Source organism: Epinephelus lanceolatus, chromosome 20 (genome assembly GCF_041903045.1).
Source record: "Epinephelus lanceolatus isolate andai-2023 chromosome 20, ASM4190304v1, whole genome shotgun sequence".
NCBI classification, from domain to species: Eukaryota; Metazoa; Chordata; class Actinopteri; order Perciformes; family Serranidae; genus Epinephelus; species Epinephelus lanceolatus.
Window position 1 is genome coordinate 24,381,928 of NC_135753.1, and position 25,680 is coordinate 24,407,607.

Below are 25,680 nucleotides of genomic sequence, written 5' to 3' on the forward strand. Positions count from 1 at the left end.
CAAGTTATCTCTCTGCCCTTTCCTCTGTCCCCCACTTTCCCCTTTCTCTATCACCCTCATCCTCTCGCCTTTCATTCTTCAGAGCCCCTGAACGCCACCTCTCACCACACCCTGCTGTGAATTTTGACATCTGTCTGATGTATGCCTCTCTTTTTCTCTCACAGGACCTGGGCGCACATGGACGGCCTATCAATCACTCGGCAGCCCCTTCTCCTGCAGAGCTCAGCCAATCGTGTCATCTAAACATGATGTGTCGGAGTGTAAATGAGTGCGTGCGTGAACGTGTGAGCATGCACACATATTTGAACATGACGTTGTGTGAATGTTTATGGACATCTGTGCGGTCTAAATCAAGTAACACAGGTTGTCACCTTCTTGCAGACACGCACACACAGCTATCTCCCTAAGTTGTTTTCCATATGGTGTGAGGGTCAGTGTGCATTGAGCATACACTCCCCCACATGTCCAATTAAGTCTGCTAATGCAGATAGATATGTAATTACTATTCCCACACATGTACACCGATAAAACTCATAGAAAATTCATTGAAGAAGATTGCATTTATATTGTGTCACACTGGTGTCACCGGGCCGGTAGCCGTATATTCATCCCATCATGTAAGATTTAGTAGCATTTGCCTGGGGAATAACAAAGACTGACAGCTTGAGTCACAACCTATTGCAGCCCTCCAGACATCATAACACTGTCAGACATGGATATGGTGGAACCCATTACGGGTTGGTCATTTTGCTCCATTGCTGCTCAGAAGCAAATGAGGAGTGACGACTCTGCTCCCTGGTGACTGACCCTAAAAGGAAAGCTGGGACATTTAAAATCAAACGCTTCCGCTCTCTCGAAGGTTTGAATGAATAACCAGTGCGGATATTGGGTAGGGGGGTGCCACATCCTGTGAGTCTTTGACGCCCGTAGTGCAGGCTTCTCCCTCAAATGGAGCAATGGATCTGGAAGTCTAGGGGATTGGGTTCAGTCTTCATCCAGCCCACGAAAATCTACCACTTCAGCGACTCCCTGCGGCACTTTGATCTTTGGCTCTGCATGCTTATCCGTTGGGTTAGAGCAAATGTGAAATGACTCATTGCCAATGAGGTTTTAGAGCAGATTGTCAGCTTTAATATGAGGGTATTATGGCCCATATCAGATGAAGTGCTCCAGGACCACTGACAGCCTTCCCAGTTTCACAGTGCCAATATTTGATCGTTTTAAGAAGCTATGTATGTGTAGCGTTTTCTTTTTTAGACTTACAAGGAGAACATTTTGTGTCAGAGTCTGCCACTTCAAAATACTCATCCCAGATTTATCTCTGACTAAGCCTGAGGTGAAATGAGTCCGAGGCAGTGTGGTGGTTGAGGTCGGGATAAACTGGCACAAGTAAACATGAGTCTGAGTTATGATCATGTTACTTACAAGAAATCTTCAAGACTAGGAATGTATATGGAGCACCACCCTATCCCCACAGCCACCGCAGATTTACAGCAAGAAATCCAATACTAACAAAAGTTTGAAGGAGACATTTGTCAGTGTCTAAGCTAAATTTGACACTTTATGGATCCACCAGTTTTGGGGCAGTGTTTCAAGGGTGGATGGTTGTGTAGATGTTTAGTTTAAAAGGCAAGTTGATATCCATTAATAGATAATAAAAGCCAAGTTTTTAAGAGTTTTTAGATAAAAATGCCTTCCCAAACTCATGCTGACTTTGAGTGATTTAAATGCTACAAGCAAAAGTCTGAGAGAGGACAGTGGTGGTTGTAATATTTTATTGCAAAATGGACTTTTCCTAACAACCTGAGGTAGGAAAATATATATAACGCACAGAGAAACAGTGACAAAAATACAATTAATTGCCCTTTATATTGATTGCAGCTTGAAGAAAAGCTGAGAGCTGGTAAAAATATGAGCAAATATATCTGTTGTTAAAAAAATCACCATTCCGCTACATACTGTATGAAATAAAACGGTTGCATAGTATTGCTTCTGTTTATCAATGTCAATGGAAAATGAATAGATATGAACTGAAAACATATTTCAGGGTAGCAACATCCAGTTTAAATGCAACGCATGATGAAGTCTGGCACATGGTTTTGTTAAGAGAATGACAGCTCTGAGGGATGAGTGTACTTCCCGACCTGCAGGGAGTTTTAACTAAAGCGTTATCTGAGAAAAAAAACAACAAAGAAACAAATCCCATCACACTGGCAATTACAATGATAATACAAAATAAAACATATAGCAGCATACTTTATAAATCATATTGACACAAGCATAATCATATAAAAATAAATGCATTACAATTTGTTCCCCAATCATTAAAAAAAAGTACAAAATATGTCAAGACACCACTCCAGAGCACCAGTAAAAATGTGCCAGACTTAATACAATAAATTGATATTCATCCTTAAGTGCCATTATATGTTATATCATAAGATTTATATAATCAGTATTCATACAGAGTTATTTTTAAAAGGGCAAGGTAATGGCACAAAGACAAAACAGGCGTAATACTATTTACAAATATGTACAACAAAATATTCAGAGATATTTACAGTTATTAAATTTCCCCGCTCAAGATGACAAATTGGAAACTCAAAGCGAGTGAGCACTGACAGTTTCTCATTGTGTATGTGTCAAGTTTTCGTTGCCAGGTTTACGCTGTCATGGAGACGACCTCTAACCCCTGGAGTGTAGCAAAGCCAGAAACATTTCAGTCATTGAGTTTGACAACAGGGCTTGATTACCGCCTATTCAACAGCCCAAGTGCGCTCTCTGTTTGGTGAAGCCGCCCTCTGGGGCACTCAAATCACAGCGAACACCCGGAACGCCTTCCCTCCAGGAGGGTTTTGAAGGCTGCAGGGGAGAAAGAGAGAGAAAGACGAGGGAAAGTCAGTCTGGGTGCGGCATGTGTCAGATACAGAACATGTCCCAGCCTTTTGCTGAGAGACACTGATGACATACACACACAAACAGATAGACTTCTCTTTTTACACAGGGACATCCACGTCAGTGTGTTGTCTGACACTCTGATGACAGATAGGACACAAACAGACAGAGGTTGAGGCTCCGTGAGAAAACAGATAAACCACCCATTTCTACATAAACACAGGGGACCTTCATGTGTTAATCCAACAGAGACAGACATGTTGTGAAGTTAAAGGAGACAGATAAATGATGGGCAGATACTAACAGATGTCAGGCATCTCAGCTAAGTGACAAAGATAAATGTGGTGGAGAGAGGCAGGGGAAGAGAGGGGGGAGGACAGAAAGAGAGAGGGAAGGCCATAGAATAAATGAGACTGTGTCTGTGTTTGTCCTCTACACAGGTCATGTTAACAACAGTCATTCTGCAGACCACAGAACAAACTGCAGACCACAGAACAATCCAAAGTTGGTGCAATTTAATATCTCTCAAAAACTAGAACAGACTATAGAGTATGTGGGTCACTTGAGCTTTAAACAGAGGCTGGTACGGACCTGTAACCTTAATGCTGGTGTAAAGTGGTACGCCATGGATTCAACACATGCTCTCACTTTATTAGCACCAGTAAAGTCTTTTTCTAGGCGATCACAAGGTCCCTACTTTGTTAACAGTTAAATGTTATTCCCTTTCAGTCACCAAAGGCTCATTGTGTAGGAGGATGGTGACAAACATATACTTGATGATGAGAATTGTAATAATGATGAAATAATTCACAAATTAAAACAGCACATTGTTCAATATCAAAGGGGCATTAATGTGTCTCCTTGTTCAAAAAGCCAAACCTTTCTTGTCTTCTTGATGCAGAATAGCTGTATGACCTCCTAGAGAGGCACGTTTTTACACTCAGCTTAGATTTGAATTGGTATTTTATTGCCTGGCTTAAGCTTCTTAACATTCCAATAGCCACCGTACAAACCAGTGACGTCCCTTGTTTCCTGCTCTGTGTTAGCAGGTGACGCCAAACAGGATTGTCCACTGTTGCCCCCCTTCTCTTCAGAGCAGAAACAGACAAATGATGGAGTGATTTAAACAAGAATATACCTCTTTGCCGACGATGCAGTGCTCTACTTTCAAACCTACTATTTCCTATTTGAGATCCTTTAACCCAGTGGTTCCCAACTGGTGGGTTGCAGTCCAAACTGGAATGGACCGCAAGGAACCCCAAAACCCCTTTTCTCCATCTCAACTTCCTTGGTTCCATTGCACCCTCCTCCCTTCAGCCGATACTGGACGGCCATAAGATTCCACCTTCCACCTGTCCACAACCCTCATTTCTCCCATCATTGCCCCCACTTTAATTACTTCCCTGTCCCTACATCCCCTCATGCCTCCATCCTACGACCCTCATCCCTTCATTCCCACATCCCTTGATCTTCCCCCCTACTTCCCTTGACCCTCATCCTCATCATTCATTATACATAATAAACTGATTGCAATTTTTAACTCCATTGGCGTGGTCTTTGTTAGTGATAGTACAGCAAACTTCCAGTACAGAGCTTTTATTTTTAAGTGCTGTTTTCTGCTGTAGAGTGAGTGACTAACTGACAGCTACTTGACAGAGACAGCAAGCTAGCTCGACAACATGGCGAAACGCAAGTATGACGCTGAATGTATTAAACTGTGGGACCTCTAACTAATGACTAAAGAGAAATCTGGACCCCATGGCTGGACCGGTTGGGACCAACTGCTTTAACCTATGTATGTTTGGCGCTGCCTTTGACCATTAGCCTTTTTATGCCTGGTATTAACATGCATCTTGGGTGATCGGATCACAAGTGAACAGCACTAAATAAAAGTGTAAACAACCACAAACACCATTTGTCGAGGTGGTCTGGGACGCATTTGACCACATATCTTTTGTAGTGTCAAAGCTAATGCGCTCTGATACGTCCCCGACAAGGATGTAACAAGACGCTGATTTAACGACAAGTTGGACAAAGTGTTGGGTGATCGTCCATTGTTTTCCCTATGGAAGGAGGCAGTGAATTCTGCTGACAGCGATATCTCTAGCTGTACTGAGTACTACAGGCGAACATGCTAGTGAGCAGCTAGTCAGAGTGTGGAAGTAATTACTGTGCATGGGGCCCTTTGACCTTCTAGTCTAAGTGACATACGCAGTAACATAATCCGAACACAAGTGGTCAGCTGGAGAGACATGATAGACAGGCATGATAGAGACAGGTGTGAATGGCAATGTGTTTGGGCATTTGTGTTAAGATCACCGAAACACATGTTAAGACCAGTTGTAAACAGATGCTTTGAGTGTCACGTTGTTAGACAAGGATTAAGCGTTGGGATAACTGTTTCCTGTTATTATTTCTGTAAAGGTTGCTGGTTACAAATATGCTAAGCTTACCCCTCCTAATATTCCAGGGATGTTGGGTTTACTTGCAATGATTCTCACTGTAAATTATCAACATGGTAACTCCAGCCTCAGTAATTTGGTCCCTGTAATGGCTCTGATGTAGAGAGTCTGTGGTTTTTCTCACTGTTGTGACCAAACTCCTACTGTTTCAGAACAATTAAACACTCTGTACCTGGAGATAATTTAGAGGCCAATTTAGGTTACAAGTACTGCGTTCATCTATTAAAGTCCAGATAATTTATTTTTAACAAGGCTCAGGTGACAAGCAATCCAGAACACTCCACCCAAACCTACCTCTGACTGTAAGGGTCTTGCAAAGAACATGTTCTGCATGACCTGATTTTCACTTGTATGCATTCACAAAGTGTGGTGAGACAGACAGGAGACTGATTTGACACACGTTTGCACGAACAAATGAGAAGACATTTCATAAGGAATCCATTCATTCTCTATATGCTCTTTCGTCAGCTTGTCCAGCTTAAGTTTATCCACCAAATTGGTTGGACTGAGCTATAACTGTCTACACTGTAACCTTATATCGATCCCCTTTGTGTTATATGCTGGCAGGATCCCTCTTCCTCAGTCCAAATGCTTTGGCTATTCACTGCTTTGCATTCTTGTTTGTTTTTTCATCTTTATCTGAGCCACTATATTAAGCCTTAGACCCCTTGTCCGCTGATTGCCCTTTCTGACTTACCACTAAAAAACAAACCTCTCCCACAACTACATTAAGATGCACTCATCTTCTCTGCACTAATTGCCAAGCAATTAATTATTTTAAACTGGAAGCATGCTAATCACCCTCCCATGTGCACTGCATGAGAGATGTAACGAACTGCCTGCATCTTGAAAAGATTAGGTTCACAAGGGAGGGCAGAGTGGATAAATTTCTCTCTACCTGAGAGCCATTGATTTCTCATTCCTCTTCTCTGAGCCTCGGCAAATTAACCCCTTCACTTCAGTTGGAAGACAGAATACTGACATAGGACTAGTAACCTCCTTAAACAATCATGATGGTATGTCCTCTGATATGTTCTTTGTTGTTTTTGTTGCACAATTATCCCTGACAGTTTAAAAAATCCCTTTTCACACACATACTAATAGCCACTAAGCTCAGCATGGCTTGATCATGTACCCATACCTCTCTGAGAAAATGCCGTTTTGGTATGAGGCAACGTAGTGTTTCCGTTTGTCCACTGGCATCACATCGATGTAACCACCCACATCATTCCTGATGACTCCAGCGTGGACTGCTGCTCGGCATATACTGGACTTCTACAGAGGTATGCAAGACGAAAGGTGAGGTAAGAAGTGTTGACTCATTTCAGTCTATAATTCAAGAAAAATGCTGATGACCCTGGTGGAGAATTTAGCTTAAAAAGAAGGACTTACATCAGAGTATATTCTGGTGCCGATTACTCTGGATATGTGAGGATTCTCTTCTACACAGTTTCTCGGACAGTATAACCTAAAAATAGAACAGTTGGACACTTGAGCTTTCCTGAGGCTGGAGAGCTTAACGTGTGCACGCAGGCAGACATGAAGTGAAGTTCATACCTTGGACAGTGTTTTACAGGCTTTTCATATGAACACATCTGTGCCACTGTGGTTTCACATGTGATGGCTTTGACTGTAAGATAGAGTTACAGTATTTCAACGAACGCAGTTGTAGCACAGCTTGTAATGAATCTTTTCCCAAGAAATGTCACATAACTTTAATTACAGTGTCATGTTATCGTCAGACTTACCTGCTACTCTGGAAACTGTGAAGGAATTGGCACTTAGATATTTCCTGTTGAGAGAAAACACACAGCGTTGATTTAAGACTTCATTATTTTCACTTACTGTGAATATATTTTACCAGTCAAACATCATCAGCATATCATCATCTCACCCAAGAGACTGGACTCCGTTCTTGTTGGATTTGATGAAGAACTCCTTTCTGCCTTGTCTTGTTACATCCATCCATCCTCCGTCATTATCTATGACACCAGCATGTAGACCCGCTCTGCACACACTGGATTGCTGCCAATAGAATGTTATATTTACAACATCATTTACATTGAAGGCGTTAAAGCAAGTAGCACTTCAGTGTCTCGAGGACACTTTGACAGGACACACAGCGGTTAATTGGTATAATATTGACTTCATCATTTGGATTACGCAGCCTGAGGACTTGTGTACTCACCATTTCATAGAATACTGTCCCGACTACTTTTCCTGTGGCATCGAGGCACCCAGCTGGGCACTCGTATCTGTGGAGCAATATGAGGAAAATGAGGTGAAATGAACTATATACTTCATTTTGTGCTGCTGTTTTATTATATTTCATCTGAACTGTACCTATTACATGTTGTTCCTTTACACTGATCTCGGAGCTTAGTGTCACAGGTCACAAGCTGAGCTGAAAAACAAAAACATAAAGGCCTTTCAGTGCTCCGACAGGAACCCACAGGCATGAACTGGCTGCTCTGATGCAGACGACTGCTTTCTAAAGGCCTGAGCTGAGTGAAACCCAGTGACTTTTGTTGTGATGCTTCAAGAACCAAAGAGAAGGATTCCTGCAACAGGGTTCAGGGTGGTCAGCAATTCTTGAGGAAGCGTCTCATCTTACAAGCGCAGGCCCGTTTCGCTGCGGAGAGGAAGCCATTTAAAAACCACATCGAGCCCCTCTCACCCCTCAACCCCTCTCAGCTGGCCAAAAGCAAACACACACTCAGGGGATCATGCTAAAATAGACCTCCCCTCCCTGCTCCAAAGAGTGACTTGCAATATTAAGTACACTTCAGAAACTGTCAGGGTTAATCAGGGAGATGACAGATAAAGGCTACAGAACATCAAGGCAATTTAAGATAAATTGCAAGAAAAATATTTCCGGTCAAGGCTCATTTTTTGCACCATTATTGCTTGTTCAACACAAATTCTGTGCTATTGACCCAGTTTTTTAAAGCCTTTCTCTTTCTTTTAGATCATGTCCTGTATTTTTTGCCATTCTGTGCACCTCCCAGCCCTAAACCAGATCCTGCACCCCCCCATTTTGAGATGAAACTAGACCTAGAATAAACAGTTAAATGGCAGCTTACACATCTGCTGTGTGTTGACCACTTCATTCTTCTGCAGGTCCTCTGTGGGGGGCTTGGTGGGGGCTGGGGCAGGGAGACTGGGAGGCTCGGGCTTGGAGGCCCTAGACCAGGGTTTCTGTGGAGCGCGGGGGGCCTCCGGCTCAATGAAGTTGTTTTCTTCCGTTTCCTCTTGTGGAGGGTTGGAGCTGTCATCTTCGAGTAAAGTCACAGAAACAAGGTATAGTAAGCATATTTTCCCCCAGGCTTTCTGGCTCTGTCTTTCTCTATTTTCCACACACATACCTTTGTAGCAGAGGTTGTCCTTACAGCCTCCTCCATAGCTGGGAGGACAGGCAGAGCAGGGGGTCCCATGTTTGTAAGGCGAATGCCCCCACCAGTTTCCCCTGTTCAGGTCACATAACAAGAAGGGCTTATTGAAGAGGACTTGTCCTACTTAAAGGAATACTTCACCCCACCGTTAACCATTTGTATGTCATCAGCTCATCAGGTATCACGTTGAATTTGCAAAGGAAACTTTGTTTTTCTTGCACGCCTTCAGTGAACAAATAATCCAAACACAAAAAAGGGTCTTGGTGAACTGAAGTCAAAGGAAACCCTGTTTAACAACAGTAAAACTATATCAAAACATCCATTTACAAACTCTCACACAACTCGTGCAGTATAATCCAAGTCTTATTTATCCAGTTGCATGCTTAGTACGTTCCAGACAGACAGACCCTTTGGATGGGAAACTTGCTTCAAAACTAGAACTCCATTGACAAAAACAGAAATTTTACCTTGCTGGTCTACTGCTGCCTCAATTAGTTAATTTTTGTTGTGTTATAGAACCTTTTACTGTTAGTAAACAGTGTGACGTTTTTTGGTGGGCGGGGCTTAACTGGAGGCAAAACAATTCTCCACAAACATTAGCCAGCGCTAGCTAGCAAGTTCTGTTGGCTTGTTTTAGACAATGGAGGAAGATGATGTGAGTTGTGCGTTCAGAAATACTCAATCCAAGTGTCGGAGCGCCCTCTGATACAAACTGGACCGTTGGTAAATTCGGACCGCTGTTGGAATGTATCGTTTGGTTATACAGAGCACCGCACTGTTAGAGTAGCACAGTGCCAAGCGGGGTGAATGTGTGATGAACTTAACTGTTCGTTAATTCATGTAGAAATATAACGCTCTATTCTTCAACCAACAGGGCTCTCGTTTTAGTGTAGAGCGTCAGACTGAATTTACAAACGCACCATGTCAGGTCACTCACTCTCTGGGACCGTAAGCGTTACTTAAATAAGTAAACACTGACCAACAGGACCAGACTGGCCGACCCGTACGCTCTCACTCAGTGGATGGATTATTTGACAGGATTGCCGAAGGTGGGATGGCCAGCCTTGTGGTTGATTACTGTGCCAATCATAGAAAGGAGGATGACACTTGATTTCCACCGGTTTGCTTTGCTATCGAGGCTAATGTTAGCTAATGCTAAAAGAGAAATCCAATATTTGTTTTTGTCTTTGTTTTTGTTGACGGGCAGTGGCGGCTGGTATGTGATCAAATTTAAGTTGTGAGTCATGACTCCGTCTATTCTGGCTCCAAGATGACATTTTAACACTCCTATGTAGGACATCGGCCCTAAAAGCATCTGAACTAACCCTTTAAAACAGCAACGTCACACAGTAACACAAATTAACTGATGGAGGCAGCAGTAGACCAGCAGCTTCTGTGTTCAGCAAGGTAAAATTAGTATTTTTGTCAATGGAGTCTGGCACTGAAGAGAGCATAGATTAAGTTTCACTTTGCATTCCGTTTCCTGTCCTGGATGACTGGATACTAGAGACTTGGATTATACTGTGTAAGTTATGTGTGAGTTTTTAAATGAAAGTTTTGATATAGTTTTGCTGTAATTAAACGTGGACCCCTATGACTTCAACTCATCCAGAATTTTTCCCATTTTGGAGTCTTTGTTCAGCATGGAGGCATCGGAGGAAAACAAAGTATTCTTCAAGAATTCAACACAACACAGGGTGATTGACTGATATACAAATGGTCACTTGAGGGATAAAGTATTCCTTTAAGCAACATTTATAACTGATATTTCTTTCTAACCCCTTTGTGTCATGATATGAACTTCAACAATGAGTGGAAAAATGTTTAAAATTCAGCAGCAAATGATTATAAATTCTGTTTCAACCTGTGTGTCATGAAGCTAAGAACATCACAACAAGTTTGCTTACTTTGGTGAATAGTTGCAAACGAGATAGACAGCTTTGGCCCAAATCTGTCCCCACACATTCATATTGTAGCACATGTTGATGGCACAGCCGATCCGACTGCTGGTGGCCCATACCAGCTGCAAAAGAATAACAAGACAGCTCATGAAAAACATTGTAATAAATCACTAAAGCATGAAGTCTGAAGAGAATAAAGGGTGAAGAAATGGTATGATCCAGACCTAGCTACCTGTGTATAATGAGTGCAAACTGGGCCAGAGCATCTGAAGGGGCAATAGGGGTTACACTCCTGAGGGTACGGAAAGGTGTAGTCTTTCACTTCATCATACCAGGCCTGCACATGGAACGTGGGAGGACGATACCTGGAGAGATGAGTAAGCGTACCTTTGATGACAGTGTTCCCAAAAAAACATTTCTATTGTCGTGTCTCTGTTGGTGTAGGAGTTGGTGTTATGCGTCAACGCTGGTTTTTGCTGACTGCAAATCCTCTTTCAAGTACAATCAAATGCATATATAACAATACACATACAGTTTATTAGAGCAACACAGCAATCTTGGAAAATAAACATGTGAATGTTTATCAATCATGTACATTTACAAAACCACGAAATGTATTAAAAATATTCTTCAAAATGTGTTCTGAGATACAGGTGGTAGCTTAAGAGCGTCACAACTTCAAAGTAAGGCCTGACAAGGCGACTCAAAACCCTATAAGAACATTAATTCATACTACACCCAGCTATACAGCATATGCAGTTACCATCTGCAGTTAGCACCCACCGGTAACTACAGTAATGTAAACACATCTGCTGCCATTAAGCTTCTAGCTGGCAATCAAACATTTGCGCTCTCTGAATTAATTGCAGTGACCAAGGGCTGACACTGATTTGGCACCAGGTGCTGCCAGTTAATCTGATTAGAATCAGGCGGACATCTTGACTGTGAAGTGATCTGATTAGATTTGGAACGAGAGGCTCTTTTGTGAAGTGGTGCTGTTTGCTCTATGGGGGACTGAGTGGACAAATGAACAAACAAATGAACACATGTAACAGATGTGGCAAATTCATATGAATTTGGGGGACGTATTGAAATGCTACCACATAATTTAATGAGAAGATGTATTGCATTTAAGGCTGCTTAATTGTTGACCATCCACTTTGTTAGGTACACCTTGCTAGTACCAGGTTGGACCCCATTGCCTTCAAAACTGCCTTAATTCTTGGTGTCATAGATTCAACAAGGTGCTGGAAACATTCCTCAGAGATTTTGGTCCATACTGACATGATAGCATCACACAGTTGCTGCAGATTTGTCGGCTGCACATCCATGATGTGAATCTCCCGTTCCACCACATCCCAAAGGTGCTCTATTGGATTGAGATCTGGTGACTGTGGAGGCCATTGGAGTACAGTGAACTCATTGTCATGTTCAAGAAACCAGTTTGAGATGATCTGAGCTTTGTGACATGGTGCGTTATCCTGCTGGAAGTAGCCATCAGAAGATGGGTACACTGTGGTCATAAAGGGATGGACACGGTCAGCAACAATACTCAGGTAGGCTGTGGTGTTTAAACCATGCTCAGTTGGTACTAAGGGGCCCAAAGTGTGCCAAGAAAATATCCCCCACACCATTACACCACCACCAGCAGCCTGAATCGTTGATACAAGGCAGGATGGATCCATGCTTTCATGTTGTTTACACCAAATTCTGACCCTACCATCTGAATGTGGCAGCAGAAATCCAGACTCATCAGACCAGACAACGTTTTTCCAATCTTCTATTGTCCAGTTTTGGTGAGCCTGTGTGAACTGTAGTCTCGGTTTCCTGTTGTTAGCTGACAGGAGTGGCACCTGGTGTGGTCTTCTGCTGCTGTAGCCCATCTGCTTCAAGGTTGGACGTGTTGTTGGTTCAGAGATGGTCTTCTGCAGACCTTGGTTGTAACCAGTGGTTATTTGAGTTACTTTTGTCTTCTACCATCTTTCAAATCACCTTTCTTTCCCATTCTGATGCTCGGTTTGAATTTCAGCAGTTCGTCTTGACCATGTCCACATGTCTAGATGCACTGAGTTATTGCCAGATGATTGGCTGATTGGCTATTTGCAGTAATGAGCAGTTTAACAGATATACCTAATAAAGTGGCCAGTAAATGTATATTGTATGTTTAATCCGTACTCAATAAAAAATGTTAGAACGTTTTATGGGTAGGATAACGAGTGGATTTAATGCACTTATAGTGTTAAACTGGTCTTGGAGGGTGTCCTGGCCAACTTCAGCAGTCAAGTGGCTGACATATGGGAGGGTCGTCAGTTTGATCTACTTCACCTGGGCCTTCCAGACGATAAACACTGGTCCAAGTGTACATTCTGTCTCTCCCTTTCTACAGCTGGCTTACACCTTGCATTGTCTTTGGTTTTGCACTGTCAGTACCTTTAACAGCACACATGCCACATGTCCATGCATTGACTTGCACTGTTAATATTGCTGGTACCACACACTTCATTGTTCATTTAAACTGACCTAACAAAGTGGATTTGTTTCAAGTAAATCTCTTGCATGGACTCCGTCCTTGTCATATTCCCTGAACCAGTTTGTTTGTTCATATGAATCCATAAAAGGTAAAACTGTGCACATGGCAGACAAGCTAGCAAGGAGTTGTAATAAGATATTATCTACTGTTTGTTTAATCCAAACACATGAGTTGTGGTTTTATGGTGCATGATGAGTTGATTTCCTGCTTTTTACAGTGAGTCATGTGAGTAAAACACTCAGAAAAAAAGCTAGCAGATGTGCTAAACTCACTGGAATAACTTCTAATCATAACTTCTGAAGTTGTATGATTGACCAGCAGGCACATATTTTCATTTTGGTGTATTTGTAGTTGACGAAAAAAGCATCCGCTGTCATGATCTTGGGTTTTTGTTAATATTATGTTATCTTTTGTACTTCGTTTTGGGATTTTCTGTTTGTGCTCTTTCTTGTTTTCTTATTCATTTGTGTTTAATCTGTTTCCTGTCTTATTTTGTAGATTCTCTCCTCATGTGTCATGTCTGGTTTTACTTCCTGTCTGTGTGTGTTTTCCCACCTGTTTTCCATCACACCTGTCTCGTTAGTCCTTCCCTGTTCCCTGATTCTTCCCCTCACACCTGCTCTGTATTGGCCTTGTTTGCTCCACCCTAGTGCCCCCCTCCACACCCTTGTTGTTAGCCAATCCCCATTTCCCTCCTATTGCCATGTGCTCCTACTCCAGCTGTGTCTTGTTCTTGTGATCGGTTTTCTGTGTATATATATACCTGTGTGTTTCCCTTTGTTCTTTGTCACTTTCTGTTACCTGCCTGTTCCAGATGTTTTTCATCAGCTTTGTCTCTGGTCGTGTCATTGTAACGTCATTTCTACTGTGTAACGTTGCCAGTTAATTAAAGATAGGCCTGAGTTTGCTGGGCCTTAGCCAACCATGGCAACCAACTGTATGACCCATACAGGTTTATTCTGTTCTTATCCACATACAATAAAAGGCAGCACAGGCTTAGACACAACAAAACACAGAGTCAAGGGGCTGCTTGGTATCTGTCATCACATCACAAACACACACATGCAGACTTTAAAGACCTCAAATGTTTTTAGCAAGGCGATTTCTACCCTCAACCCAAGTCTATCTCTGTATGTGCAGAGAGTACGTATACTAAATTACTGATTACCTTCCCCAGTGTGCTCCCAGGTTCTGTCCGATCTGTGGCAATAAACCGGCAGGTCCGTGCTCCCACAGACAGGTCTCGGCCCACTCCTCTGCTGTACGCTCCAACTCTGTATCCCACACCTGTACAGGAGATGAGATGGAGAAACAATATGAAGTTGTTTTCTGGATTATAAATTGACCCAGTGCAAAGCAAAGCTGCTTATACTTCCTCTAATGGGTGATAAGATACCAGTGTCACGTCAGAGAACAGCTAGTGTGAAACTGAAGATATTCATGGTTTGTTCAGCTGTCAATGATGTGAGGATGTATTAACACACACTGAACAGGGATTACTTATCATACACCATGATAAGTAATAGGGACTTGGAGCTGCTACAGCTAAGTAACTGCACTAATCTCTAAACTAAGTGCAGCTCCATGTTGGTGTGTTGCTGCTGCTGTATAAAGAGCTTTCTGACTCTCTTATTGCTGCACAGCTGACTTTCCCCAGATGGGTTTTTCCGTAGGATCGGGTGTTGTTCAAAAAATGCAAAAGCTGTTTTTCCTTAAGTAATACCTTCCATATGTCTCTGGTGAGATGTCTGGGTGCAAGCTTTTGTTTCACTTTACCTCTCCCTGGATTGCCCTCTAAGTTAAGTTTGGCTCTGGTTGGATACTAAGGGATCATATTCCCATTCTGGGTTTTCTGGGAATGCAAAGAGTGTCCTTCCTCTCGGCTGACCTACATTCTACCATTAAAAAAAAAGTTAGAATAACACCAGCTGTAATTCCTCTGAAGGACACTGCATGTTCCTTTAATTGCACACCTTCACTCTCACCTTCAATGTGGGATATCGAACAGGTTTCTACGGGAAAGGCTATTAGTTTGTGTGTGTGTGTGTGTGTGTGTGTTACCATTAGTACACCAGCGGAGGTGTCAGAAGTTTTCCCATTTCACACATTGGGCCCTGGAAGTCATAGCTTACCCTCACTGAAATCTCATCCGCTAACAGACACTAAAATAACTACCCCACTTCCACCGCCTCCTCCTCCATCGTCCGTCACCCACTTTCAGTCCCACCAGAAACAACTGCTGTTCTCTGCATTATTCCCGAAACACACACACCTACCTAACAACAGGATGTCTGGCAGCGCTGCAAATTAACTCTTAACTCTGAGCACTCTCTTCAGCTCTTTCTGGGAATCCAGCGGGCGGCCGAGAGGACCTACTGTATATGTTTAAATCAGCATCGCCAAGATAATATTGGCTGACTCTTCAGTGTCAGATTTCAACACAAAGCCTCGCAGAAATGTTGCATAACTTGCAAGAACAAATAAACCGTTGGAGGTGTGGAGTTTATTTTTCATTCATCTCTACACGTGCAAAGAGGGAGCATATCGGTGTTGCAACAGCCTCATTTTGTAGCTGCCTGTGGTTTGTCTTGCACAGTAAGGCGAAATGATGACTGACAGAGTCGGGGCTAGAACAGTACTGAGAAATTGTTTACCTGGAATTCTGTCCCTGCTCAGAAATGACCTCTGTTGGCAGCGAACTGCAAATAAATGTCAGTATTGTCATATCTGGTATCCCTCTTCGCAATTATAATAGCTTACAATGCTGAAACAGAAACACTTAAGAGAGTTAAACAGTGGAGGAATGCAGATGGAAGCCATTCAGTTTCTGTCTGTCATTTTCCTCTTCAATTTTCTCGACAAGTGACCTCCTTGCAGGGAAAATAATCAATGTTTACATTGATAAGGAGACTGAAACACGTTGCATTGAGCTGTGGTAATAGCCAAACGATCTGCAAACCACAGTACAGGACATTCTGTGCTTGAGCGGGGACAGCACAGTGTTTTTGACCATTAATAAGCGGTTATGGGTCTGAAAACGTTTAAGTGTGGCCACAAGTACAGTAGCTCTCAAGCCAAAAATGACCAAAACTCTCTCAGTGGCTACAGTGTGTCGGGAGGGAGGGTGATTACAGTTTCTATGATTTGTGTTGCTCTTGAAGCATGTCTTAAATAATCATAAATACAAGCAGCACCCTTCCAGCGGAGAAACTCATTCTATCGTCCCCAAATTTGCAACAAAAAAAAAAGCAGGCTCACAAAGTGTCGACCAAGACATATTTTTCAGCTGTTGTATCTGGTGCAGAGCGCAGCCGGCTTGTCAGGCTGCTGTTGTTTGCACAGTTAGCCCAGCAGGGGAGGCCTCATAACCAAGAACCCCACCGCCTCCCTCCCTCCCACACCACCCACCATCCACCCTGACCACACTTCTGCAGGGGCCCGTAAAGAAAAACACGTCCCCTGCTAAAGTCTTTCAGCACAGTGCACACAGCATTGTGTATTTCACTTAACACTTCATTTGCAGCCAGGTTTTTTAGGTGAGGGGGGGGGGTGTTCTCTTCCTTGGTCATCTGGTTGCATTCCAAAGGGTATAGAGGTGTAGCTCCTTTGCAAGTTTGGGTTTCCTGTTCATAATCAATGGTGCATGTAGAGAAACACTGAAAAAGCAGGGGAAATATATGGGAACTGCAGATATGGGAAGCTGAGTTGAGATACATGAAATAATGACCTGACAGAGAGCAGAGGAGAAGAGGCGATGAGACTGTGTGACAGAGAATACAGCGAGGCAAAGGGGTGACTAGTGAAAGTGATCAGTAGTTAAATTGCCTGCCCAAACTACCACTATCATTTCCCACAGCAATAAAGACCATAAAGTGTTTCACGCAGTGCATTCCAGCCGACATCCACTCACATCAGAGGTCCTGGGTCTCACCATTGTCTCCCATTATCATGTTATAACAGTTTGACCAGAGCAGCATAACCACATATTACAGGCTTGACTTGAACAGAAAGTAGTCTCACTCACTCGGCCTCATTAGTCAGACAGGGGAGTGGTAGGAGTAGCCATCTGATGTACATGTGTTTTGCATCTCTGCAAAGTTATTTTGACGATGCTCCCTGAAGTATCTGTGAAATCTGCTACAGCAGGCCGTTCTTTCTAAGTGCATTTGGAGCAAGAGCTATGTTTACATTCCTGGCATCAGATCAAGCAGGTTCAGTGTGGGCACTGGAATCCCGCAAGGATACGCCTTGTTGGCTCCGCTGTTAGTGGACAGGATACAGCCAGTGCAGGTGAGGCTGTGACAGTGTCCAGCTTTGGGGTGTAAAGGTGGCATCTTTGCTATTTTTGGGATAGCGTTGTCCTTTTGGCTTCACTGGAGCGTGACCTTGGATGCTGCGGTTATTTTGGAGGACCGAGGGGGCGGAGCCAGATGTTGTAAACATTCGGGCTCAGTCCAAACATGTTCCCCTGCGGACATTTTTTTCCCCTTTTACAGCAGCTACATGCACTATTTTCCAAGTCATTTAAGAGAATAGAAAGCCTGAAAATATGTCTATCATTTGAGAAAAACACGATGGTTGCCAAAGAAAAAAATCCTCCTGTAGAACCATCATCCTATTCTGTATCTAATTGTTCTCCAACTGTCTTCATCACTGTGAAACCACAACACAACAAATGTCAAGTGTGACTAATTTTCACTCCTGACACCTAAAAGCAGGCAAAAATTATCTGTTTGTATTTTTAAGTTACATAACACAGGTGAGGTGGGAATTTGGCGTAAACAGCATTACTAATCTTGAAAGCTATTTTAGTTTTACTGCAGAGTTCAGAGTGAATGTTTAGCTGACAAATCTGCCACATTTAAATCCATGCTATAATAATCTGGGCTGAGCTAATTGCAAATTAAGGATCCCAAACAATACTCTGAGCTGAATATTTGGCCGACAGAAGAACATTTACTCAATTATAGTAGGTTTATTTAGGGAATAGCATCGTAGAATTTAAGGATAAGTCTGGTATTTTGCACTTTGAGCCTCATTTCTGGGTTGTTTATGATGAAATAGAGTGGTTAAGAATTTGTCTTTCCCCTGCCTGGCTCAACAGTGCTGCCTGTAGCCACGTGTGTACCTGTCCTAAAACCACCCGAAACGTTCGTTTTCAAAGCCATGAAACTCACAGAGTGGTCAGTGGTGTTTGTTGATGTTCTGACATGAAAATCGTAGCAAACTGTGGTTTCCATGTGTGTTTTCGCGATTCATCTCGATTGTTGAACTATTTTTTCAGCTGCCTCACACTGGTGTGTAAACTTCCGCTTGATCGTTCGTTTGACCCTGAAGCGTTATACACTCCAGACCACTTGATGGCGATAATGCTCCTTTACGTGGGTGTCGCCAACCGGCAGGAAACCGTTGCAATGTAATGGGACGCAGAAAAGAAGCAGGAGAAGAAGGTTGGCATTGTGTTCAAAGACATCATACTGCGAAGGTTGTTTGCAAGTGAGTAATAATGGGCAAGTTTTGTGCTGTCAATGACACAGTACTGTCGAGCCGGCACTTTCGCTAAGCTAAAAGACTACAGTGACTATAACCTTGTCATAAACAACCCCCTTTCCGTTTACGCTGACGGATTACTACCAACAGACAATGAGGCCTACTATGGAAAATCAATGGATTAGACAAAATGTCAAATAAATCATCACGGAAACCACAGTTTGCTGCGATTTTTTATGTCAGAACATCAGCGAACACCACTGACCACTCAGTTCACAGGTTCACACATGGCCATAGGCAGAACTGTTAAGCCAGGCAGGGGAGAGCCAAATTCTCCGAGAAGGACCAATCGTCAAAATTTTGGTCCTAACCACTCGATTTCATCATAAACAACCCAGAAATGGGGCTCAAAGTACAAAATACCGGACTTCTTCTTTAACAATGTGGGCTTTTACCATGAAACTTCAATAAAAAGCCTTGTCCGAATTAAACGCCCAGTCCCTTTTATTAGCCGTGTGGCAACATATTTTGACAAACAAACGCCTGTCTCAGTTAGAGGCCTGGTCTGGTTGCCAAGCAGTTCATTTTTATAGAAGTTCTTTGGATGTATAAAACAAGTTGTTGACTACAAACCAGAGCTTACATGGGTTAGCTGCTTCTATCACACATACAAATACATAGTTTAAACTTTTGTCAATACGGAGATGCTACACATCATTAGCTCAGTTAGCTTCTCCACAATCCAATTGTTCAGTTCAGTTTACTGAAACTAGTATGAGCACCAACTTTTCCTCATTTTCATACTATGGTATTCAGCCGCTGTAGAGACTAGAGAGGCTAGTAGACATTGGCACTTTCCCAGGGTGTAACCAGCTGACCAGCCCCAGGGGCAAACCCACGACACACTAAGGAGACTGGCCTGTGAGCTCTGAGGTAATCTGCAGGAGAAACTGCAGAAAGTTGCCACTGGTCGCTAATAATTACTTTAAAGTTAATGGACTTGGCATTTTTATTATTCCTTGCCAGTTTCTCCTAACATTGAAGCTGTCTGTTTCACATGCTTGTACACATTACCATAATTAAACATCTTGGGTAAAGTTAATTCAGGGCTAATTTATTCGTCTAGACCCTAATTATTGTCTGATTGGACAGCCACATTATCCAACAATGAATTAAAATGGCTGATGCTCGCAGCACATCTCTGACTCATCCCCGGCAGAAAACTGTCAATACAGCTTTATCTTAAACCGCTAACATCGCCGCCACCTCAGAGCCTGAGTGCAGCCCGGCAAAGCCAAGTTAAACATCAAGGCAGGTAGGGCCCTTTCTCCCAAGATGCCACCTGTTTGTCTTGCAGCGCTTCAAACGCTGACACTTCTCTGTTTATACCTGTGGGTCAACATTTGAGTGAGAGGCAGAACCGCCCCCCCCCAACTCCTAGATCCCCACCCCTACTGAAGGTGCAATGAAGCTTTGTGGATCGCTACGGAGTGTGAATGCTTATCCGGGGAATTTTTTGGGCCTCTGTGTTGGATAATGACAGAATGGGAACGGAGCCACAGGGATAAGGGAGCGGGAGGCAGAGAGAGAGGGGGCAAGGAAAGGAAACAGATGAGGGGGGGGGGGGGGGGGGGGGGGGGGAAGAGGGGAGGATTTGAATTGATGTTATCTCAGAGTCTCTGTGATGATTGCCACAGAGGGTCAGCCGGGTTATGGTTTAATACAATGGCAGACAATAACAGAGCTGATGGGCAAATGGCGATGTATGTGCGCTTGTGTGTGTGTGTGTGTGTGTGTGTGTGCATCTGCATGCATGAGTGTGTAGGGAGAGCAGGGGAGCATGTCTATGAAGTCTTCCAGTACAGTGAAGCTGTGAGGTTTCTGAAAGGTGACAGCGGTTCAACACAGACAGAGAGAAAATCTGAGAAATATGGAACCCCTTTCAAAATAAAGCGCAGAAAATCACTGAAAATCCACTTTACATGTGACCCGAGCAGCGTCTTGCCTGAAAGATATCGACATCTACAGGACTGCAAATAAGATTTCAGCACGATCTTTACAAGTCATTGTCTCTTTTTACTTTGCGCCCCTTCCAAATGTCTCCATCTCTCTTTTACTCTTGCCTCACTCTTACTCAACCTCCTCCTCGTCTTTTTTTCAATTATTCTGACACCTTTTTTTTTTTTAAAAATTCCGTCCGTCGCTCTGCCTCTCGTTTCTACATGCGACTCTCCTTTATCATTTCTACACCTCTATTTTTATTTACTTGCCGTATTCTTTGCCAGCTTTAACTCTCTTTCTCTCACCTCACGTCCTCTTGTTGCATGCCTCTCCATATTTCACCCCTGGGTGCCCCTGGAGCTTTAAAAAAAAAATACTCAGCCAACTGTAACAGGAGACAGTAGAAAGGAGCTGTGTGCTGCTGGCTCAGCATTTCTCCACTAGAGTGTGCCTCAACCAGAAGCCTGCCAGGCAGAGTGGTGCTTTCACACACGTATACACACACACGAGGGGTCCTCAAGTCCAACCTCTCAATTATACAATTACACAGTCCAGCAATTGCCCCCAGCAGGAACTGTTTATTTGCCTTTACCACCGAATAATGCTGCCTTTTGTTCTGTAGCTCTTTAAGTGGAGATGAAAGGATGATAAAACCTCATTACTTTCTGCACACTGTATTGATTTTTAACCTCCTAAGTACTGTTGGTGGCAACGCACTGTGGCGGTCAAGCAGTGCCTACACGTAGTGTATCTGGAGAAGTTCCAGATCTGCCGACTTTGAAAAGGCATGGTATGCATGCATGTGTGTGTGTGTGTGTGCACATGTGTTTAGTGGGGGGTAGACAGCTGGTAAAACAAGCCACGGTGCCGTGCTCTGATTCTAATTGCACTGTGAAAAGTGATCTGGCGCTGTACACACACGTGATGGCCAACGGATAAAGTCAAACAAATCTCCGAGCATGAGTTTAAAAAAAAACAAAAAAAAAAACGAGGTAGTAATGTGATCATTGGCAGGTTGGTGGAATTCTTTTCTTCTGGCAAAACAACCAAAGTCACATGGGTACAGATTTGTGTGTGTGTGTGTGTGTGTGTGTGTGGGGAAGGGGGGGCCCGTGTGTGAAGGTGCTTAGATGCTGGCATGCTGCTTGTGTGCGAGCCAAGAGGGACAAGTGCCAGCCAGTCTGGTGACTGGGTCAGGTCACTAAGCTATATGGTCAACAAGTGTGCAAGACTCTTAGGGAGTTCAGAACGGGGTCAAAGCGCTTTAACACATATGCATCCTCCATCCTCCAACCTTCCACCTACCATGTACTCCATGTTGGAAGACGGAGGGTAAACCTGGCCTCTGAGCTTGTTGTGAAGGTCCAGGATGAGCTGAGCATCACTGTCCGTAATGGCCCTCTTCCCCCTCTGCTTGGCCTCCCACCAGTCCCCATCCTCGTCCAGATACTTGTCCAGAATCTGCCCCCAGCCAGTGGAGTTCGGAAGCATCACCATGGACGCGGTCGTCTGGAGCAGCAGGAGCAGGGACACGCCCCTCAGCCAATTTTGAGATGCACGCCTCATCCTGGAGATGGTGATGATCCTCTCAGACTCAGGCGGGGTGGACGGGGTGAAACGGGGAGCGGGCCAGCACAGAAAGACACTCTTCTTCTTCGTCGACAGTGTTAGCTGGCAGAGGAGCCGGGAGGAGAGAGCAAAACAGGATTATTGGATGGATTGGAACTGGTGTTCTGTATCAAATTTGCTGAATAACTTGGGTCAATATTGAACTTGGTGAGGACAGCGCATTGGCGTGCAGACACTTGGTTTGGTGCAGAGCCACGGGTAACCTCATGGAGTTCACTGGGGGAAAGCTGGCAGACTGGGAATGACTAGTGAGGGTGTGGATTAAAGAAATGACTACTGGTGTTGAACTTCCTTGAAGATACAACTTTTTTCCCCTCAAAATAAAAAAAGTAAAGACAAGCTTGGGAGCTGCTCAAAATAAATCTCAGATCACATTAAGCAGTGCAGCTGTAATAAAAGTGCACAGAGTGATGCATAATGTAGCTAATGCATTCACAATACTATATGTAGACATATATTTCCAGCTGGACTTTTTGGTATGCACACTGCAGTGCTGACAGAAGCTGATATAACGTGCCAATACCTAATGGAAAACGTGACGAGTAATGCATATTGAAACAGAAATGGACTGTTGTGATTTAATGTAGACTTTGGAAATAATTTACCTTTAATGAATTGGAATGCAGCCCGCTTCTTGAGATCTTGACAGAGATCTGGCTGTGAGGAAACTTCAGCAGCAAGTAGAGGAGGAAAAAAAGCAAAGTCCGCCTTGAGAGAAAGTTGCAGAGCTCAGGTGGAGCGGTGATGACTGTCGCTGGCTGCCATATGACATCAATCAAAGATGTGTTGTGGTCGCTTCGCGCCGTTTGAGTAAAGAGAGAGTGGCTCTTTCTTCTTTCGGGATTCTTGCACCAAAGCCGCTAAAGCATCACTTATCCACATTTTATTCTCAACTTGGCTGCGCTTTGAGAGAGCCGCCCCTGACCACGCCTCTGCAACAGGGTGAAACGGCCCACTCGGTCATGCCAAGACCTCTGTGCGCGTCCGGGGTCGTGCGTATGTTCAGTGTGAGCAGAAAGTTTTTTTCCTCCCCAGTGTTGTACAAGTTAACCTCTGAAACCCAGTCTCTATTTCCAATGCAAAAACAGACAAGTCTGTAATATTCCTGCAGAAACTTTTAGAGTTTAATAGTGACGTTATTGCACTTATTTGCATGGGCGGATCATGAGACAATGGGCTCCTGGGCACAGATATACAAAGGGCCCCACCACCTCTCCTACACAGTAGCAAGACACACAGACTCTGTGGTGGTTTTCTGTATCTTTTTAGCCGTCATGGATGTTTTGTGGGTTTGTGTCTCTTTGTGGTGTTTTTGTGTCTCCTTGCTGTTATTTTGCAGTTGTTTAGATCTCTTTGTTGAGGTCATCCTGTGTCTCCCTTGGGTTGTTCTGTGTCTCTTTGAGGTCATTTTGTGGTCACTTGTCATTGTTTTGTGTCATTTTGTAGTTGTTTGGGTCTCTTTGTGGTGATGTTGTGTCTTACAGAGGTCATTTTATGTGTCTTTGCGGTCATTTTGTATCTCCCTCTGGTTGTTTTGTGTGTCTTTGTGGATGTTTTGTGTCATTTTGTAGTCATTTGGGTCTCTTTGAGGTAACGTTGTGTCTCTTTGAGGTCATTTTGTGTCTCCTTGTGGTTGTTTTGTGGTTCTTTGAGGTCAATTTGTTTCTCCTCGCTGATGTTTTGTGTATTTTTGTAGTCGTTTGTGTCTTTTTGTAGTTGTCTGGGTCTCTTTGTGGTAATGTAATGTCTTAGAGAGGTCATTTTATGTGTCTTTGAGGTCAATTTGTGTATCTTTTAAGTCATTTTGTGTCTCCTTGTGGTTGTTTTGTTTTGTTTCGTAGTTGTGCGGGTCTCTGTGGTGTCCCATTTTGTGTATCTTTTAAGTCATTTTGTGTCTACCTTTGTTTGTTTTGTGGCTCATTGTCATGTTTTCTGTCATTTTGTAGTTATCTGGTTCTCTTTGTGGTAATGTTGTGTCTTATTGAGATAATGTTGTGTCTTACAGAGGTCATTTTGTTTTTTGGCTTTTTGAGGTCATTTTGTGTCTCTTTGTGGTTGTTTTGTGTAACATTGTGTCTTTTTGAGGTCATTTCATGTATCTTTGATGTCATTTTGTGTATATCTGAGGTCATTGTGTGTCTTTTGGGTCCCTTTGAGATAATGTTGTGTCTTATTGAGGTCATTTTGTGTCTCCTTGTGGTTATTTTGTGACGTTTTGTAGTCATTTGCGTCTCTTTGAGTTAATGTTGTGTCTTACTGAGGTCATTTTGTGTATCTTTGAGGTTGTTTTGTGGCTCTTTGTGGTCAACTTATGTCTCTTCTTGCTTGTTTTGCCCATTTCTACAGTTATTTTGCACGTCTTGTGTCTCTTTGTAGTTCCTTTGCAGGTCTTGTGTCTCTTTGTAGTCATTTTGTGTCTCATGCTGGTTTTTGTATGTCTCTTCATCGTAATTTTGTGTCCCTTTATGCGTTTTTTTGCATCTCTTTAAGGTAATTTTGTGTCTTTTGGTTGTTTTATGTCTCTTTGTAGTCATATTGTGTCTCACTGTGGTTGTTTTTCCCCCTTTTTAATTTTTCTGGGTCTCTTTGCAGTTCCTTTGCATGTCTTTATGTCCTTATTGCGTCTCTTTGTGGTCACTCTGAGTCTCTTCCAGGTTGGTACATGGTAATTTGAGTAACATTTTTTAAGGTGAAGGGGGGATGCGCTGACACTTTGGGTCCCTGGGCACGTGCCCAGTAGTGATCCCTCCATGCATATTGGTTCTGGTACTAGATCTTCAATATCCCTCTATAATCTAAAGTATTATAATACTGATAAGATTTGTATCTTGTATCTGGATTTCTGTCATTCTTTGACAACGTTTCATCCTCAGAACAGTAACATGCACTTAAGGATTGTTGACTGACTGTTGCCCTCTTACCTGGTTACTGCTTTGGTCAAAAATACATTAATGTAAACCAGATCTTCCTCCTCTGTGGGGCCAGCCAGCAAAAGTGGCCCCATTCTCCCGTGGTCTAACTGTTCACAGGTGACTCCTTTGGGGGGATTAAAACACAAACCAACTCTCTGTTAATTCCAAACCCCCAACTTGTCGTCACTGTTTCCCCTCCCGCCACAACACAGTACAAATTCCATAATGGAAACAGGCAGGTTTTGTCTTTTGTCATCTGGTCATTTTCAGTGGTAGCTGTGGCACATGTGGAAACAGTAGCTAATCACCAGGCCTCTGTGTGTGTGTGTGTGTGTGTGTGTGTGTTTGCCCCCTCTGCAGACTTACTTTCCACAAGTGGAGACACAATCTTCTTGTATTTTACCTGACAAACATAATAAACCAAATGCCGGCCAAGCAGAACATGTGCCCGGCAGTGCTTTTGCTCTG

The 25,680-nt window shown here is 43.2% G+C and overlaps 1 protein-coding gene and 1 long non-coding RNA gene across 2 annotated transcripts in view; one reads left to right on the forward strand and one right to left on the reverse strand.

The window, feature by feature from the left end:
- Nucleotides 1–1,761: 1,761 nt before the first annotated feature.
- Nucleotides 1,762–23,179, reverse strand: LOC117264712 (cysteine-rich secretory protein LCCL domain-containing 1). Its single transcript, XM_033638906.2, has 15 exons — nucleotides 22,906–23,179; nucleotides 21,977–22,342; nucleotides 14,349–14,467; nucleotides 10,883–11,015; nucleotides 10,657–10,772; nucleotides 8,723–8,823; nucleotides 8,441–8,632; nucleotides 7,701–7,761; nucleotides 7,546–7,612; nucleotides 7,252–7,382; nucleotides 7,106–7,149; nucleotides 6,915–6,987; nucleotides 6,750–6,825; nucleotides 6,499–6,632; nucleotides 1,762–2,862 (listed from the first exon to the last, which is right to left on the reverse strand). The coding sequence occupies exons 2-15, from the start codon at nucleotides 22,235–22,237 to the stop codon at nucleotides 2,811–2,813; spliced, it is 1,560 nt and encodes a 519-aa protein (XP_033494797.2). The 5' UTR covers nucleotides 22,238–22,342; nucleotides 22,906–23,179; the 3' UTR covers nucleotides 1,762–2,810.
- Nucleotides 6,597–25,680, forward strand: part of LOC117264717 (uncharacterized) — a 97,303-nt gene continuing 78,219 nt past the window's right edge. Inside the window, exons 1-2 of the long non-coding RNA XR_004502356.2 lie at nucleotides 6,597–6,661; nucleotides 8,478–8,657. This is a non-coding gene — a long non-coding RNA (uncharacterized LOC117264717). The remainder of the gene's footprint in view (nucleotides 6,662–8,477; nucleotides 8,658–25,680) is intronic.

Coding starts and splice junctions, on each gene's coding strand:
- LOC117264712 (XM_033638906.2), bottom strand. CDS start 22,237: ATGAGGCGTGCATCTCAAAATTGGCTGAGGGGCGTGTCCCTGCTCCTG. Junction 7,762..8,440: donor GGTCAACACACAGCAGATGT/GTAAGCTGCCAT, acceptor TTTGTTTTTCAG/CTCAGCTTGTGACCTGTGAC. Junction 7,150..7,251: donor AACGGAGTCCAGTCTCTTGG/GTGAGATGATGA, acceptor TTCTCTCAACAG/GAAATATCTAAGTGCCAATT.